Source organism: Dendrobates tinctorius, unplaced genomic scaffold (assembly GCF_039654945.1).
Source record: "Dendrobates tinctorius isolate UK_male_01 unplaced genomic scaffold, ASM3965494v1 ptg000029l, whole genome shotgun sequence".
Lineage (NCBI taxonomy): Eukaryota > Metazoa > Chordata > Amphibia > Anura > Dendrobatidae > Dendrobates > Dendrobates tinctorius.
The window spans coordinates 6,920,130-6,935,392 of record NW_027361697.1 but is presented as its reverse complement, the minus strand read 5'-3'; the positions used below and the strand labels follow the sequence as shown (position 1 = coordinate 6,935,392).

Below are 15,263 nucleotides of genomic sequence, written 5' to 3'. Positions count from 1 at the left end.
TCTACTGTGACAGACTTTCCTTTCAAAATTGCATTGGCTTTAACGGCATATGACATGTATTTGACATCACATTCAACAATATCGTCCTGTAATTCAACTAGAAAAAATAGGCAACTAAAGTACCAGCTGCCTTACATACTATGGGCAAACCTACCAAAAATCAAATATTAATCATTGGGTGGGTTAAGCCCCACCTGGTTCTACCTAGGAGGATCTCAAAACCTCAAATGTCCATTTTTCTGATTTGCGAGATAGTTAGGTAGAAACCCTGACTCTTGGTAATAGAAAAGAGCAAGTTGATTCACAGGATCCTGGTCCGGCAGTTACGTCAGTAGTCCATGGCCACCGGACAGGAGCCGCGTCAACCGCCTTCTACCTGCCACCATCCCTGGTGCCTTTTCTGAATTGTAGGTATGGCCCGTGATACTCATATGATGTTGCATCAGGCTAACTGAAAGAGGCGCCAGGTATACTGGCAGGTATGAAGCAGTTTTCAGGGGCTGATGACATGGCCACTGGACCAGGGTCCATCTTTAGTTGGTAATTATGTATGGATGCTAATATATCTTTAATAAGAAAAGCTTCTGGCACTGTTGGCATTAGGCAGAGGACAATCACAAGCTTTTTTTTTTACCAATATGATTTATTTTTTTTTAAAAATGCTGCATTTTAAGTTATTAATACTTAATAATCTCCACATCCTGAAATGTGATTGCATTATTTTGTTCAAAAAAGTATAATTGGTAATTAGATTTCTCATGAAACCTTGTGGACACCAAAAAAGCAGCACTACAACCCAGCACTCCGTCCTCATATGTAGCATGCAGCAATATAACTACCTAAAAAAGGTGAAAACCCCCTTTTTGTGCCTGATAAGGTAGAAAGAAAGTCCTCAAATTAAGCATATTACATAAATCGACTTTTTATGTCTCTGCAACTCTAAGGCTGTGTGCACACATTGCGGATTTAGATGCGGATCCGCAGCATTTTTGGCCGCATGGATTTGCATCAAATCTGCAGTGTAGTGCACAGCCAATGTTACCCTATGGGAAATGGAGTTTTGTTGTGCACATGCTGTGGAAAAAAATGCAAGGATTCACAGCGTTTTATAATCTGCAGCATGTCAATTCTTTGTGCAGATCTGCAGCATTTCTGCCCCCATTGACTTGCATTGAGTCAGGCACATCCGCAACAAAACTGCAGGTGTAAAAAAGATCTACGGGTCTGCATGTAGTGTGTGTGCCGGTGTCTGCGTGAATCTGTGTCTGTGTGCGGGGGTCTGCGGGGCTGTTTGTGGGTCTGCGGGGCTGTGTGTGTGTGAGTGCGGGTCTGTATGTAGGCAGGCATCGTCCCATGGGACTACTAGTCCCATCCGGCTATGCTTGCTACAGTGACACCATTAGCCAATGATGGGAAAGTAGTCATCCCATAATTTGGCTAATGTGTTGAATGTAAAAAAAAACACATACACACATATATAGTCCATACTTACCATATACATCTAATCCCCGAAGCCCTCGCTCACCTGAAAAAAAATTAAAAAAATAAACAAACATTATACTTCCTGTGTCCCACATAGTCCATATAATAACGATTGTCCCACTGCAATCTCCCATGGAGAGCTGTTACATCAGCAGATGCGACCGCTCTCCAGAGGCTCCGGTGATACAGTGATGGAGATAATCGTCTACATTGTATCACTCCGCCGCCGACAGGTCACCGGAGTTCATCCAGTCACTTTGTGGCACTACAGAGTGAGAATTTTCTCATGCTGTAGTGCCATAAAACGAGAGGCTTAACTCCGATGATATACTGTGTGAGGGTTATCTCCAGTCAGTGTGTCATCGGAGGCCTATAAAGCGGTCACATGTGCTGATGTGACAGCTCTATAGGGGATTTCATCATGGGACACTTGTTATTAAAGAGGGACTACGTCGGATCAGGGAGTATACCGTTGGTTTGTTTTTTTTAATTTTTTTGCAGGTGATCGATGGCTTCAAATGAATTAGGCGTGAAATAAAAATTATGAAAAACTGTGTCATGTTTTATTTAATTAAAATACTTTATTCTTGCATGTCTGTGTGTTTTTAACCCTTTCTTACTATAAGATTAATAATTGATAGTCGTATTGATGCCTCTCCATTATTAACCGGGCTTAATGTCACCTTACAATAGCAAGGTGACATTATCCCCTTATTACCCCATATGCCACCACTACACAGCAGTGGGAACAGAGGGGCTAAGTGCCGGAATTGGCACATCGTACAGTTGCGCCAATTCTGGGGCGGCTGGGAGCTGGTACTTTTAGCCGGGGGGGGAATATCCATGGCCCCTTCCTAGGCTATGAGTATCAGCCCGCAGCTGCCTGTGTAGCCTTTTTGGCCATTAATTATAGGGGGACCCCACATCATTTTATTTTGGGGGTCACCCTATTTTAATAGCCAGTAAAGGCTATCTGCAGGCTGATATTCATAGTCTGGGAAGCTCCATGGGTATTAACCTCTTCCCAGGCTAGAAATATTGGCCCCAGCCGTCGGATTTCCCTCTCTGGCGCAGAAAATTGCGCGGGAGCCCATGTCATTTTTTCTTTTAAATTGAACATATTGCATGCAGATTTTGTGTGTGTGTCTTTAACTATTTACCATTTTATCTATCTATCTATCTATCTATCTATCTATCTATCCCATATCTATCTATCTATCTATCTATCTATCCCATATCTATCTATCTATCTATCTAAATCAAGAAAAAAGGGCAGCACTACCAAAATAATACAGCAGGTGAAAAACCTATTCAGCAGTGTCCAAACAGCCAAAATGACAAAAGGAAAAAAAGGAAATAAAATAGGCAGCACTCAAATTAAATGTGAAAAAGTGGATACTTTACTGATCCTCAGATGGCAACGTTTCAACGGTGACCCGTCTTTGACAAAGACGGGTCACCGTTGAAACGTTGCCATCTGAGGATCAGTAAAGTATCCACTTTTTTCACATTTAATTTGAGTGCTGCCTATTTTTTTCCTTTTATCTATCTATCTATCTATCTATCTATCTATCTATCCCACATCTATCTATCTATCTATCTATCTATCCCATATCTATCTATCTATCTATCTCATATCTATCTATCTAGCTATTTATCTATCTATTATCTATCTGTGTGTAATGGAGTATGGGTTGGACAAATGCAAAAGAGGTTGGACAAGAAATGACATCACAAATCTTTTTTTTGTTGTTAAATAACATATCTTTATTTAGCTTACAAAAACACATACAAATCCGCATCAAAAACGCATCAAAAAATGCATCTGCATTTTCTGCCAAGAGGTGCAGATTCTGTGCAGAAAATTCTGCAGCCAAATCTGCAACGTGTGCACATAGTATGCAAATTTCCAAGCTTTATTAAAATCCCGCCTCCTCTAACCTTGTGCCAAAAACAGCAGCCATGGGCTCTTTTAAGCAGCTGCCTAGCTCTCTGAAAATGAAAATGGTGGAGGCCCACAAAGCAGGAGAAGGCTATAAAAAGACAGCAAAGCGTTTTCAAGTTGACCTTTCCCCAGTTTGAAATGTAATGAAGAAATGGCAGTTACCAGGAACAGATGAAATCAAGATAAGATCTGGAAGACCAAGCAAAATTTAAGTGAGAGCTGCTCGTAGGATTGCTAGAGCCAAATCAGAATCCCCACTTGACTGCAAAATACCTTCAGAAAGATTTAACTTTGGAGTTGTGTACTTTGTTCTACTATTCAGAGACACCTGCACAAATATGGCCTTCATGGAAGAGTCATCAAAAGAAAACCTCTCCTGGTTTCTCACAATAAAATTCAGTCAGAAGTATGAAAAGAACATCTAAGAAGCCTGATGCATTTTGGAAACAATTCCTGTGGAAAAATGTGTTTACAATAGAACTCTTTGGCCACAATGATCAAAGGAATGTGTGGAGAAAAAAGGGGCACAGAATTTCAGGGAAAATACATCTCACAAACCATTAAGTATGGGGAGGGATCAATCATGCTTCGTGGTTCTGTTGCAGCCAATGACACTGGGAACATTTCACAGGTTGAGTTAAAAATGGATTCAATGAAATTTCAACAAATTCTTAATGCGGATATAACACCATGTGTAAAAAAGCTGAAGTTGAAAAGAGGATGGCTTCTACAAATGGATAAAGATCCAAGACACACGGGAAAATCCACAATAGACAACATCAAAAGGAGCAAGCTGAAGGTTTCACAATGGCCCTCACAGTCCCCTGATCTGAACATCATTTAAAATCTGTGGCTAGACCTCAAAATAGCAGAGGATGCAAGACGACCCTGGGAATCTCACAGAACTGGAAGACTTCTCCAAGGAAGAATCCCTCAAACAGGAATTGAAAGACTCTTGTCTGGCTACAAAAAGGGTTTATAAGCCGTGATATTTTGCAAAGGGGGTGTTACTAGGTACTATTCATGAAGGGTGCCCAAGCATTTAACCATTTTCATTTCTGTAGTTTTTAAAATGTAAAAGATGAAAATATTTTTGTTTTCCTAAAACAGAAAGGAAATGTGTCATCTTTAACTTTAGGCCTTTTAGAGATCATTTCATCTTCAACTTGCTTAACTGTTCACAATATCAGTAATTTTGACCAGGGTGCCCAAACTTTTACATCCCAGAAAAGAAGGCTCCAGTAACATTAAGTTGCTGAGATTTTTTTTTTTGTTGGGATTGGACTTTGGGTTTGGGATTTAGGAGTGACTGAAGAGACGGGGTGGACTCACTGCTCCCATATCGCTAGTTCAGCCTTTGCAGCTTCAGTAAAAGGCTTCTAAATGGCTCAGGTATGAGTGGCGTTAGAGAGGCATTTGATCTGGGTGCTAATCAGACTGAGAGAGGAGGAAGGCCTGCATCGTTGCAAGGGTAAGAAACCCCATGCTTAATCTGCCTACCCAGAGAAGGAACTGAGTTTGTTCTCCTCTTCTGTTTTCATTTGATTTCCATGATGGTTTGATGCTTAATAATCCTGACTCCATTTGACAAAGAACCTGGTGCCAGTGTATCTGAATCGCTGCCAGAAAACGATTATCCCTACAACCTACCATATCTGAACTACATTTTGTAAATTATAGTTTTTATTATTTGTTACTTTTTGTTTTGTTTTTTTTCTTTTTTAAGTGTAAATATTGATTTTACAACTTATAAGCAGTGATTTGTGTTCATTTGTTGAATACTGAGAAGTTGCTATTGTTACAATATATCTCTCTCGATTATTAGGTAAGTAGTTGTTACACTACACAAGTTTACTAATGGCCATTGTCAAGTAGATGGATCAGTTGGCTTGAGAACAACGTTTTAGATTGCTAATTGCGGAGTTTGGTGGAATCACAGTAGGAATTAAACTCTGGCCTATAATTAAAGAAATTAGTTGAACAATAGCCCAATTTTGTGTTTCCTGAATTGCCAGGATCCTTTCAGCTGTTTTTTAAATGCTCTATTGAAATGTCTATCAGGTATTCACCTCTGATAGATACATATATATTTTATTTATGTATATTCAACACTATACAAGAAACTTTCATCTTGTAATCCATAAAGTCTAATTATGGCAATAAAGTGTAGAATTTTAAATAATCGAAAGTAGAAGGTTGAACAGAGAAACCAATTAGTGTGCGTCAACTTTTGTTTTTTTCACTGTAAAGAACACATAGTTTGCTGTTCTTCTCTATGTAAAAGGTCAAGAAAAAAAAATATTATCACAGAGCCAAGTACATTTTTTGCACTGAGATTGGAGATCTGCTTACTGCAGCACTTTTTCCTGTTTTGACATGGACACAGGAGCTTGAAGGAGGTGCAATGAATTTGGAGAACTGTCCACAGTCTCCAACATCATGTCCGCTCTCTATCTGAAACTCAACCCCTCCAAAACTGAACTTCTTCTGCTCCCGCCATCTACTAGCCTCCCTAAACCTGATATTTCCCTCTCCGTGAGTGGCACCATAATAACACTTCGGCAGCAGGCGTGCTGTCTGGGTGTTATGTTTGACACCAATCTCTCCTTCACATCCCATATACAATCTCTTGCCCGCTATTGCCGCTTACACCTAAAGAACATCTCTAGAATCCGCCCTTTTCTCACCATGGAAACAAAAGCCCTTACTGTTGCCTTGATCCACTCCCGCCTGGACTACTGCAACGCTCTATTAATTGGTCTCCCTGTTACAATAATAATAATAATAAATTTTATTTCTATAGCGCCGACATATTCCGCAGCACTTTACATTTTCTGAGGGGATTTATACAGACAATAGACATTACAGCATAACAATAATCACATAGATTACAACAAATACCAAGAGGAATGAGGGCCCTGCTCGCAAGCTTACAGTCTATGAGGAAAGAGGTAGACACGAAAGGTGGGTGGTAACAGTTCCCCTGATTGTATGGACCAGCCATTATGTTACGTGTGTAACAGTACAGACACAGAGGGCTAATGTTTGCATAAAGCATGTGGGAACATGATGCAGGGAACCTAGTTATGGTAAAAATTTTGGCTGTGCCACACAGGGGTAGATTAGTTTAATGTGTTGAGGCGATAGGCCAGTCTGAATAAATGCATTTTCAGGGCACGCTTAAAATTGTGGGGATTGGGGACTAATCATATTGACCTGGGAAGTGCATTCCAAAGAATTGGTGCAGCACGTGTAAAGTCTTGGAGACAGAGTGGGAGGTTCTGATTATTGAGGATGCTAACCTCAGGTCATCAGCAGAACGGAGGGCGCGGGTAGGGTGGTATACTGAAACAAGGGAGGAGATGTAGGGTGGTGCTGAGCCATGGAGGGCTTTGTGGGTGAGGGTAATAAGTATATACTGAATTCTGGAGTGGATGGGTAGCCAGTGTAATGACTGGCACAAGGTAGAGGCATCAGTGTAACGATTGGTGAGGAATATGATCCTGGCTGCAGCATTCAAGACAGATTGGAGAGGGGACAGTTTGGTAAGAGGGAGACCGATTAGAAGGGAATTACAATAGACGAGAATGAATAAGAGAAGCAGTAAGAGTTTTTGCAGACTCAAAAGTAAGAAAAGGTCAAATTCTAGAAATGTTTTTGAGGTGTAGATGACAAGAGCAAGCCAGTGATCGAATGTGGGGGGCAAAGGAAAGCTCGGAATCAAGTATGACCCCAAGACAGCGGGCATGTTGCTGGGGAGTAATAGTGGAGCCACACACAGAAATGGCAATGTCGGGTATAGGTACATTAGTAGAGGGAGGAAACACAAGGAGTTCAGTCTTTGACAGGTTCAGTTTCAGATATAGTGAGGACATGATGTTAGACACAGTGTTTAGACAATTGCCGGTGTTTTCTAGAAAGGCTGGCGTGATGTCAGGAGAAGAAGCGTATAATTGGGTGTCATCAGCATAGAGATGGTACTGGAAACCAAATCTACTGATTGTTTGACCAATAGGGGCAGTGTACAAGGAGACGAGGAGGGGGCCTAGAACCGATTCTTGAGGAACCCCAACAGTAAGGGAAAGGTGAGAGGAGGAGGAACCGGCAAAAGATACAGTAAAGGAGCGGTCAGAGAGATAGGAGGAGAACCAGGAGAGAATGGTGTCTTTGAGACCAATGGAATGGAGCATAGTGAGGAGGAGCTGATGATCCACAGTGTCGAATGCTGCAGAGAGATCCAAGAGAATTAGCATGGAGTAATGACCATTTGATTTAGCTGTTAGTAGATCATTAGAGACTTTAGTGAGGGCAGTTTTAGTAGAGTGTAAGGAGCGGAAACCGGATTGGAGAGGGTCGAGAAGAGAATTATCAGAGGAGTAGCGGATAAGACGGGAGTGGACCTGGCGTTCCAGGAGTTTAGAGATGAAGGGAAGATTAGAGACAGGTCTATAGTTAGCAAAACACAAGCCGCGGAGACACCATCACGTTTCTCAACGCAAGCAATGACTAGCCAGGTCTTTGCTTGCATTGAGAAACATGTGATGGTGTCTCCGCGGCTTGTGTTTTGTGTATTTTACATATTTCCCATAAGGGATTGGGGGCTTTGCTCTAGAATCACTGCGTTGAGAAACATGTGATGGTGTCTCCGCAGTGTTGGATGTTGATCTCCATGAGTTCATTCATCCTCATTTTTCAAGGTCTATAGTTAGCGGCACAGTTTTGGTTGAGGGATGGTTTTTTAAGTAGTGGATGTATGATGGCTTGCTTAAATGAGGAGGGAAAGATACCAGAAGACAGAGAGAGGTTAAATATTTTAGTTAGGTGAGGGGTGACAGCAGGGAAAAGGGACTGAAGGAGATGTGACAGAAATGGGTCACTGATGCAAGTGGTTGGGCGAGAAGATGCAAGGAGCCTGCTTACTTCTTCTGTGACTGGTTCAAAATCAGAGAGTGAGCCAAATGCAGTGGGGGAGGGAGGACAGTGCATGGTATGAGGTGATTGGGAGATAATTCCCTGTCGGATCTGGTCAATTTTTTCTTTGAAGTAATTGGCCAGATCGTCAGCTCGGAGCTCCGTGGTTGGGGCCTGTACTCGTGGGTTGAGTAGAGAATGAAAAGTGTCAAAGAGACGTTTCAGGTTATTGGACAGTGAGGTGATGAGGGTGTTGAAATAGGTTTGTTTGGAGAGGTGAAGGGCAGTGCTGTATGTTCTAAGCATCGAATGTATCTGGAAAAAGAGATGTGAACAAAGCCTACACAACACAATCTCCCCTTAGAAGCAAAATGGTTACTCTTCCTAAGTAGTTAAGAACTGGAACTTTATCTTGCATCCATATTTCTACTTGGGGCCATTTATTGGGTACAGTCATACCCAATGTATCAGGTTTGATTGGCCATTGTAAGGATGGACTCAAAAGATGTCCAGTGCACTAAACATAGCAGAGATAAAGTGAAAACATATACATGTGCACAATGCTGTGACTATAATGCAGAAGTAAACAGCACAAAAGGTGATCTCATTGGGCATATCACCTTTATACAGCATAAGATTTCCACAGGATATAACATTAAACCTAGGGTTATTAAATGAGCAATGGTTGTGGCACCATATGGAACATCATAGATGGTGGCATTGGACGTTCTGCAACCACCAGGTCAGATCTGGACACTGTACAGATGTGCTAATGTAGAAGGAGCCTTTTATGTTCGAGGTGTTCAGCGTTTCACCCACACTAGACCGGAAGATAACACCACACCGTGACTATACCATATATTCACAGGCGGATTTAGGTTTTCGTTTTATGGGAATGCCAAGCATTTACGTATTTTTGCCACAACTAGCACAACACCTTAAACCTTTCTGTTTCTATTGCAGCATTTTGGCCACAGCCGGTACTCACTTCAATACTCACGTAGACCTGCGCACCTTGCGGGCAGTGCGTGTTCTCCGGCCACTAAAACTGGTCTCTGGAATCCCAAGTAAGTTTACCTTTATTAATGTGAAGCCATGTTAGTATTTTTCACTATGTATGATGGAACATAGACAAAATGTTATTGGTAAATGTAAAAATGCGTGTTTGAGACAAAAAAAATGTACATTAACCCCTCAAGGTTTTGGACTACTGGAGGTTGGTGCTTAATAATCAAAACTCAAGAAAAAAGCCCCCAAAAAGGATCATATTCCTGTAGTAAGTAAATAGTAATAATACATGGAAATAATATAAGGTACTTAGTTAACCCTATTTTGATTTAAAAAAAAAAGTGTAAAAGCGATCCCACATGACAAGGTGTACCTAATCGGGGGACAGTCCTGTCTGTTGTGAGTTCATTTTCCCCTTCATTACTGAGGCCCGAGGAACTCCCTCTTCTGGTAAAGAAAGGTAGTGAGCCTGATTGTCAAACACCTGAGGCTGATGATGAGGACTGGCTGAGTGGAGTTACGGACTGGATATAAGGCGGCCGAAGCCCTTCTGCCCTGTGGGTGATTTCTCTGTGGGATCCTTGGAGACCAGTCTGAATTCCTGCTCCTCCAAAGCTAAGTTTGCTGCTCGGCCTTTTGCTTTTGTGCTTTGACTTTGTTTTTGCTTTGTTTTTCTGGATTTCTGCCATTCCCTGCTGGGGTGTGCTGAATTCATTTAGCTCTGTCTTCTGAAAATACCTGAGTGCTGATTCAGTTTTTGAAGCCTAGCTGCTTCAGGGCCTTTTTCATATCAGCTGGTTGGCTTATGTCTTTGATAGGGTTTTGGCAGATTGCAGACAGCAGCCTTCCTGTCCTTTCCTATCTAGGTAGTTTTGGGGCCCCGTCTTTGCTCAGTCTATCTTTCTGTCTGTGTTAGTATTTTCATCTTGCTTCACCGTCATTAAATGTTGGGGGCTGCCTATTGCTTTGGGGTCTGCTCTGGGGCAGTTTAGATTTCCCCTTTCTTTCTTTAGGCCTATGTATTTCTCCGGCTGTGATCGAGGGGTCTAGGGCATCGTAGGAACCCCCCACAGCTACTGCTAGTTGTGTTGATAGGTTCAGGGGTCTGCAATCTGATAGTTGCCAACTTCTCTGGTTTTCTGAACTTAGCTTGTATTTCTGCTTTTGCCTCCTACGGTGACTCATTCATAACACCTGTCCTTTCCTAAAACCTGGTACTTAAAGCATTTGTTTGTTTTTTCCCATTCACATTTCAAAAGCCGTCTCTTTTTACCCATATAAGACAGTACTTTATATATTGTTTTATTTATGGCAGCATAAAAAAATATATATATATATTTTTAGGGAGGGTTGTCTTTCCGACATCGATTGTACAATATAACCGATGATTTCAATGATTATCAAACCAAATTCATATTTTTTTTACAACTAGAAAAGTGATTTTTTTTTTAGGACCATTTGTTGCATTTGGGCAATTTTAGGGTGATACTCTCTACATATTTCTGATAACTTTATATGAGCAAAAAGCAACAATCTGACATAGGTCTTTTTAAGGTATTTTTTATGGAATCGATGATGTCATACATTCATACATTTTCTTTTCATCTTTTACTTTCGGCAGCACACTAATTAACTTTATAGGAGTTTTCTCTTTTTTTCTTTTTCTTTTTTGTTTATTTGCTTTTTAGTTTGTTTGAAAATTTTTTTTGACATTTTTGACTTTTTTTTTATTTGTAGAATAAAAGCCACAATCACCTGCAGTCGCTATAGCCAACTGCAAAAAGACATTAGTTTATATTATTTCTATCTCCCATTTTTTTTTAGTGCCGGTATTGGACTGTAGCAATGTAATAATAGATACTGTGATATTTTGTGATATCATTGACCTGATATTTGGATTTTACCATTGTCAGACACTGCAGGGACACATTTTTTTTTTGGCAGGGAGAATAGGAAAGCCAAGTTGTCAACAAATTAATTTATTTATAGGAGGATTGCTAGAGGAACAGCACAGTTCAGTTACCAAAAAAGATATTCTAAAATCATTTCATAGGTGCTGGTGAAAAGTTTTTTTAACTGCCGCAATCTGTATGTGACCAAATGTCATAATGTTTTTGCACTCATTATTTTGTTCATTGATTCCTCTTAGGCCTCATTCACACATTCAGTATTTGATCAGTATTTTCTACCAGCCAAAACCATAAGTGGGGGAAATGCAGAAGTGGCGCACGAGTTTCTATTATACTTTTCCTCTGTTCCACTACTGATTTTGGCTTAGGAATACAGATGTAAAATACTGAATGTGAGAACGTGACCTTAGGCTCCGTTCACACTGAGATTTTTGAGGAATTCCAAAAATCATGACTTTTTCAAGCAGAAAAAAAAAAGCTTCAGAAAACTTTCTTTTTTTTTGGCGAGGTTTGCGAGTTTTTCTTTCTCTAAAGCGTTTCCTAAAACAGTTTTGAAGACTTTTGGAATAGTTTTCCTCGAGATTTTTGCAGCCTTTTGCTTGGACAGTGCTGAGTTGGGAGGGGTTTCCTTCAGGATCCATTTTATAGAAGTGACAAACAATTTTTTTTTTCCTCCTGGGGCTTTTCATAACTTCTTTAGAAAAAAAAAAAGCTAAAAATTTTTTACTTAAGAATAGCAAAGTGGATTTTTTTGAGGAATATTTTGAAGAGTTTCTGCTAAAATTCTTAAAAAAATGTATGAACATATATTAGGGATATGTGCACCTAGTTTTTAGAAGTGATAAAAAAAATGACGAGTTTTCTAGTGGAAATTGATTCACTAAATGTTTTTCATCGGTGACTTTTTGGGAGAGTTTTTCTTTTCTTGAAGCAGTTTTGTAGAGTTTTTGAAATGTTTTGGAATAGTTTGTATCCTGAAATATTCTTCACAGCCTTCTGATTGGACACTGTCTAGTTTGGAGCAGATACCATCGCATCACAGAAGTCGCAAGACCTTTTTTTTTTCCACCAGGCATTTTTCAATCCTGAAAAGGAAAAAATGCTTAAAAGACTGAAACTATGAATAGGCGGACTTACAATAGAAATGTATAGGAAGTTACTTTTAAATCTTTTTTGATGTGATTTTTCTGGCTTTTTTTGAGTGCTGTCCTGCTTAAAAGAAAATTCCCTGTGCACATCCCCCTAAGTGTCTACCGTCATGGGAATGATCCTACGGAATATTTTCTCTAAAACGTGCATTAACGCAATATAAACTGCTGCTTCCAGAATCTGCCAACTACACATGGCCACAAGAGTGAACTTCCCTTTAAGTTTATCAGTGTGTTGTGTTCCCCACAGGTTTACAGATCGTCTTAAAATCCATAATGAAGGCCATGGTCCCTCTGCTTCAGATTGGATTGCTGCTTTTTTTCGCCATTCTAATGTTTGCAATTATTGGACTTGAGTTTTACAGCGGAAAATTGCACAAGGCCTGTTACAGGAACCAGTCAGGTACACGTACGGTATATTAGTCTGATGCTTCTGTATAAAATGGCTACGGCATATCAAAAATATGGCTGTATAACGGCGCAGTATCATATGAGAGTCACAGCAAAATTGGGGCATTCCCACAAAACAATGTAACCTCAGCGTATCCCTAAGGATAGGTTCACATTAGCGTTTGAGTCCTCAGCATATCATCCGCATGCGCAAACGCATGCAAAGCGCATGTTTACACAGTGTTTTTATGCGCATCATCTTAGGCTGGTTTCACATTAGCGCTTTTTAAGCGCACGCACGGCCGGGGGTAGCTCCGCCCCCAAGCCGGCTCTCTGCTCGGCGTGCCCGCCCCTTGCTTGTAGCGCCGCCTCCTAGCGCACAGCGGCACCTGCAATCGGCGCACCCTATCTTTAGCATAGGGTGCGCAGATCGTGCGCAGGCCGTGTGCTAGTTGCGCTTTGACCTGCTCTGCGCACTTTTGACGGTGCGCCGAGCACGCCGAAATCCGAAAAGTTTGATTTTGGCGAGCACGGCGCACCGTCAAAAGTGCGCAGCGCAGGTCAAAGCGCAACTAGCGCACGGCCTGCGCACGATCTGCGCACCCTATGCTAAAGATAGGGTGCGCCGATCGCAGGCGCCGCTGTGCGCTAGGAGGCGGCGCTACAAGCAAGGGGCGGGCACGCCGGGCAGAGAGCCGGCTCGGGGGCGGAGCTACCCCCGGCCGTGCGTGCGCTTAAAAAGCGCTAATGTGAAACCAGCCTTACGCATGGCGGGGAAAAAATGCTGCGTGTGTATGCATTTGTATGCGTTTGCGTTGTTTCTGCGCATGCGTTCGATATGATACCAGACAAAAATGGGCATGTCTCATGGGATTTCTATATGTATTTTGAATAACGCATGCGTATCGAACGCATTTGTATGCATGTCCTTGCGTACCAACGCTTTCCCATGGACAGTAATGCTTTTTTGTGACGCACTCATCCGCATGCCTGCGCAAATTTGATGGATTTTTGTCGCCTCAAAAAATGCAACATAATGCGTTCACCGCCCACCGCAAAACGACGCATGCGTACGCAAAAGCATGCAAACGCATGTCCCTGCGTACACAATGTTAAATATATGTGCGCATGACGCGTGCAGATCTATGCAGATCAAATGCTGTGCACACAGACGCAAATGTGAAACCAGCCTAAGTGATTTTTTTTTCTCATCAGGAAGCGCAACAATTAAAGTACACCAAGGTAGCCCTGCAATTTCCCTGTAAGTCAGTAACGACTTTGAGGGACATTTCTTAATGCAAAGGACAGTGGTATCCAGTGGTCTAACTAGAATCCAATGGGCCCCTTTGCAAAATTTGAACCTGGCCCTGCTGCATGTTGGTCAGATATATGGACCCTTATAACATTCTAAATACTTTAAAGACATAAGTTTTGCCCTTCCCCCTTCATTATGTAGTAATGTCTCCCATTCTGGGCCCCATCAGGTATATATGTCCCCCATCCTGGTATATAAGCCCGCTATCCTAGACCCCTTTCAGGTATATACCGTATATGTGCCCGGTCCTGGACCCCATTCTGGTGTATATATACCACATCCTGGTATATATACCCCCATCCTGTCCCTCATCCTAGTCCCCTTCTTGGTATATATGCCCCCTATCCTGGGCCTCCTTCTGGTATATATGTCTCCCATGTTGGTGTATATGCCCCCCATCCTAGGCCCCTTTTTGGTATACTATGTCCCCAATCCTGATATATATGCCCCCCATGATGGGCTGGCCCCTTCCTAGTATTTCATGTCAGCGATCCTGTTATATATATATCCCCTATCTTGGGTCCCTTTCTGGCATATATGTTTCCCATCCTGGTGTATATGCCCCCTATCCTAGGCCCTTTTTGGTATACTATGTCCCCCATCCTGGTGTATATGTTCTCCATTCTGGTTTTCTTTCTGGTATACATGTCCCCAATTCTGGTATATATGTCCCCTATCTTGAGCCCCTTTCTGGCATACATGTCCCCCATGCTCATATAGATCTCCCCCATCCTGGGCCCCTTTCTGGTATATTATGCCCCCCATCCTGGTATATATGTCCCCTATCTTGGGTCCCTTTCTGGCATATATGTCTCCCATCCTGGTATATATGCTCCCTATCCTAGGCCCTTTTTTGGTATACTATGTCCCCCATCCTGGTATATATGTCCTCCATTCTGGTTCCCTTTCTGGTATACATGTCCCCAATCCGGGTATACTGTATATGTCCCCTATCTTGGGCTCTTTTTGGCATATATGTCCCCATTCTGGTATAAACCTCCCCCATCCTAGGCCCCTTTTTGGTATACTATGTCCCCAATCCTGGTATACAGTATATGTCCCCTATCTTGAGCCCCTTTCTGGCATATATGTCATGTATGTCCCCCATGCTCGTATAAATGCCCCCTATCCTGGTTCTCTCTCTGGTATATTAT

General features: G+C 41.7%; 1 protein-coding gene across 1 annotated transcript in view; it reads left to right on the top strand.

The window, feature by feature from the left end:
- CACNA1E (calcium voltage-gated channel subunit alpha1 E) overlaps nucleotides 1-15,263 on the top strand; it is an 817,054-nt gene that overhangs the window by 657,733 nt on the left and 144,058 nt on the right. Inside the window, exons 6-7 of the mRNA XM_073571345.1 lie at nucleotides 9,302-9,405; nucleotides 12,655-12,807. Coding sequence (XP_073427446.1) covers nucleotides 9,302-9,405; nucleotides 12,655-12,807 — 257 coding nt within the window. The remainder of the gene's footprint in view (nucleotides 1-9,301; nucleotides 9,406-12,654; nucleotides 12,808-15,263) is intronic.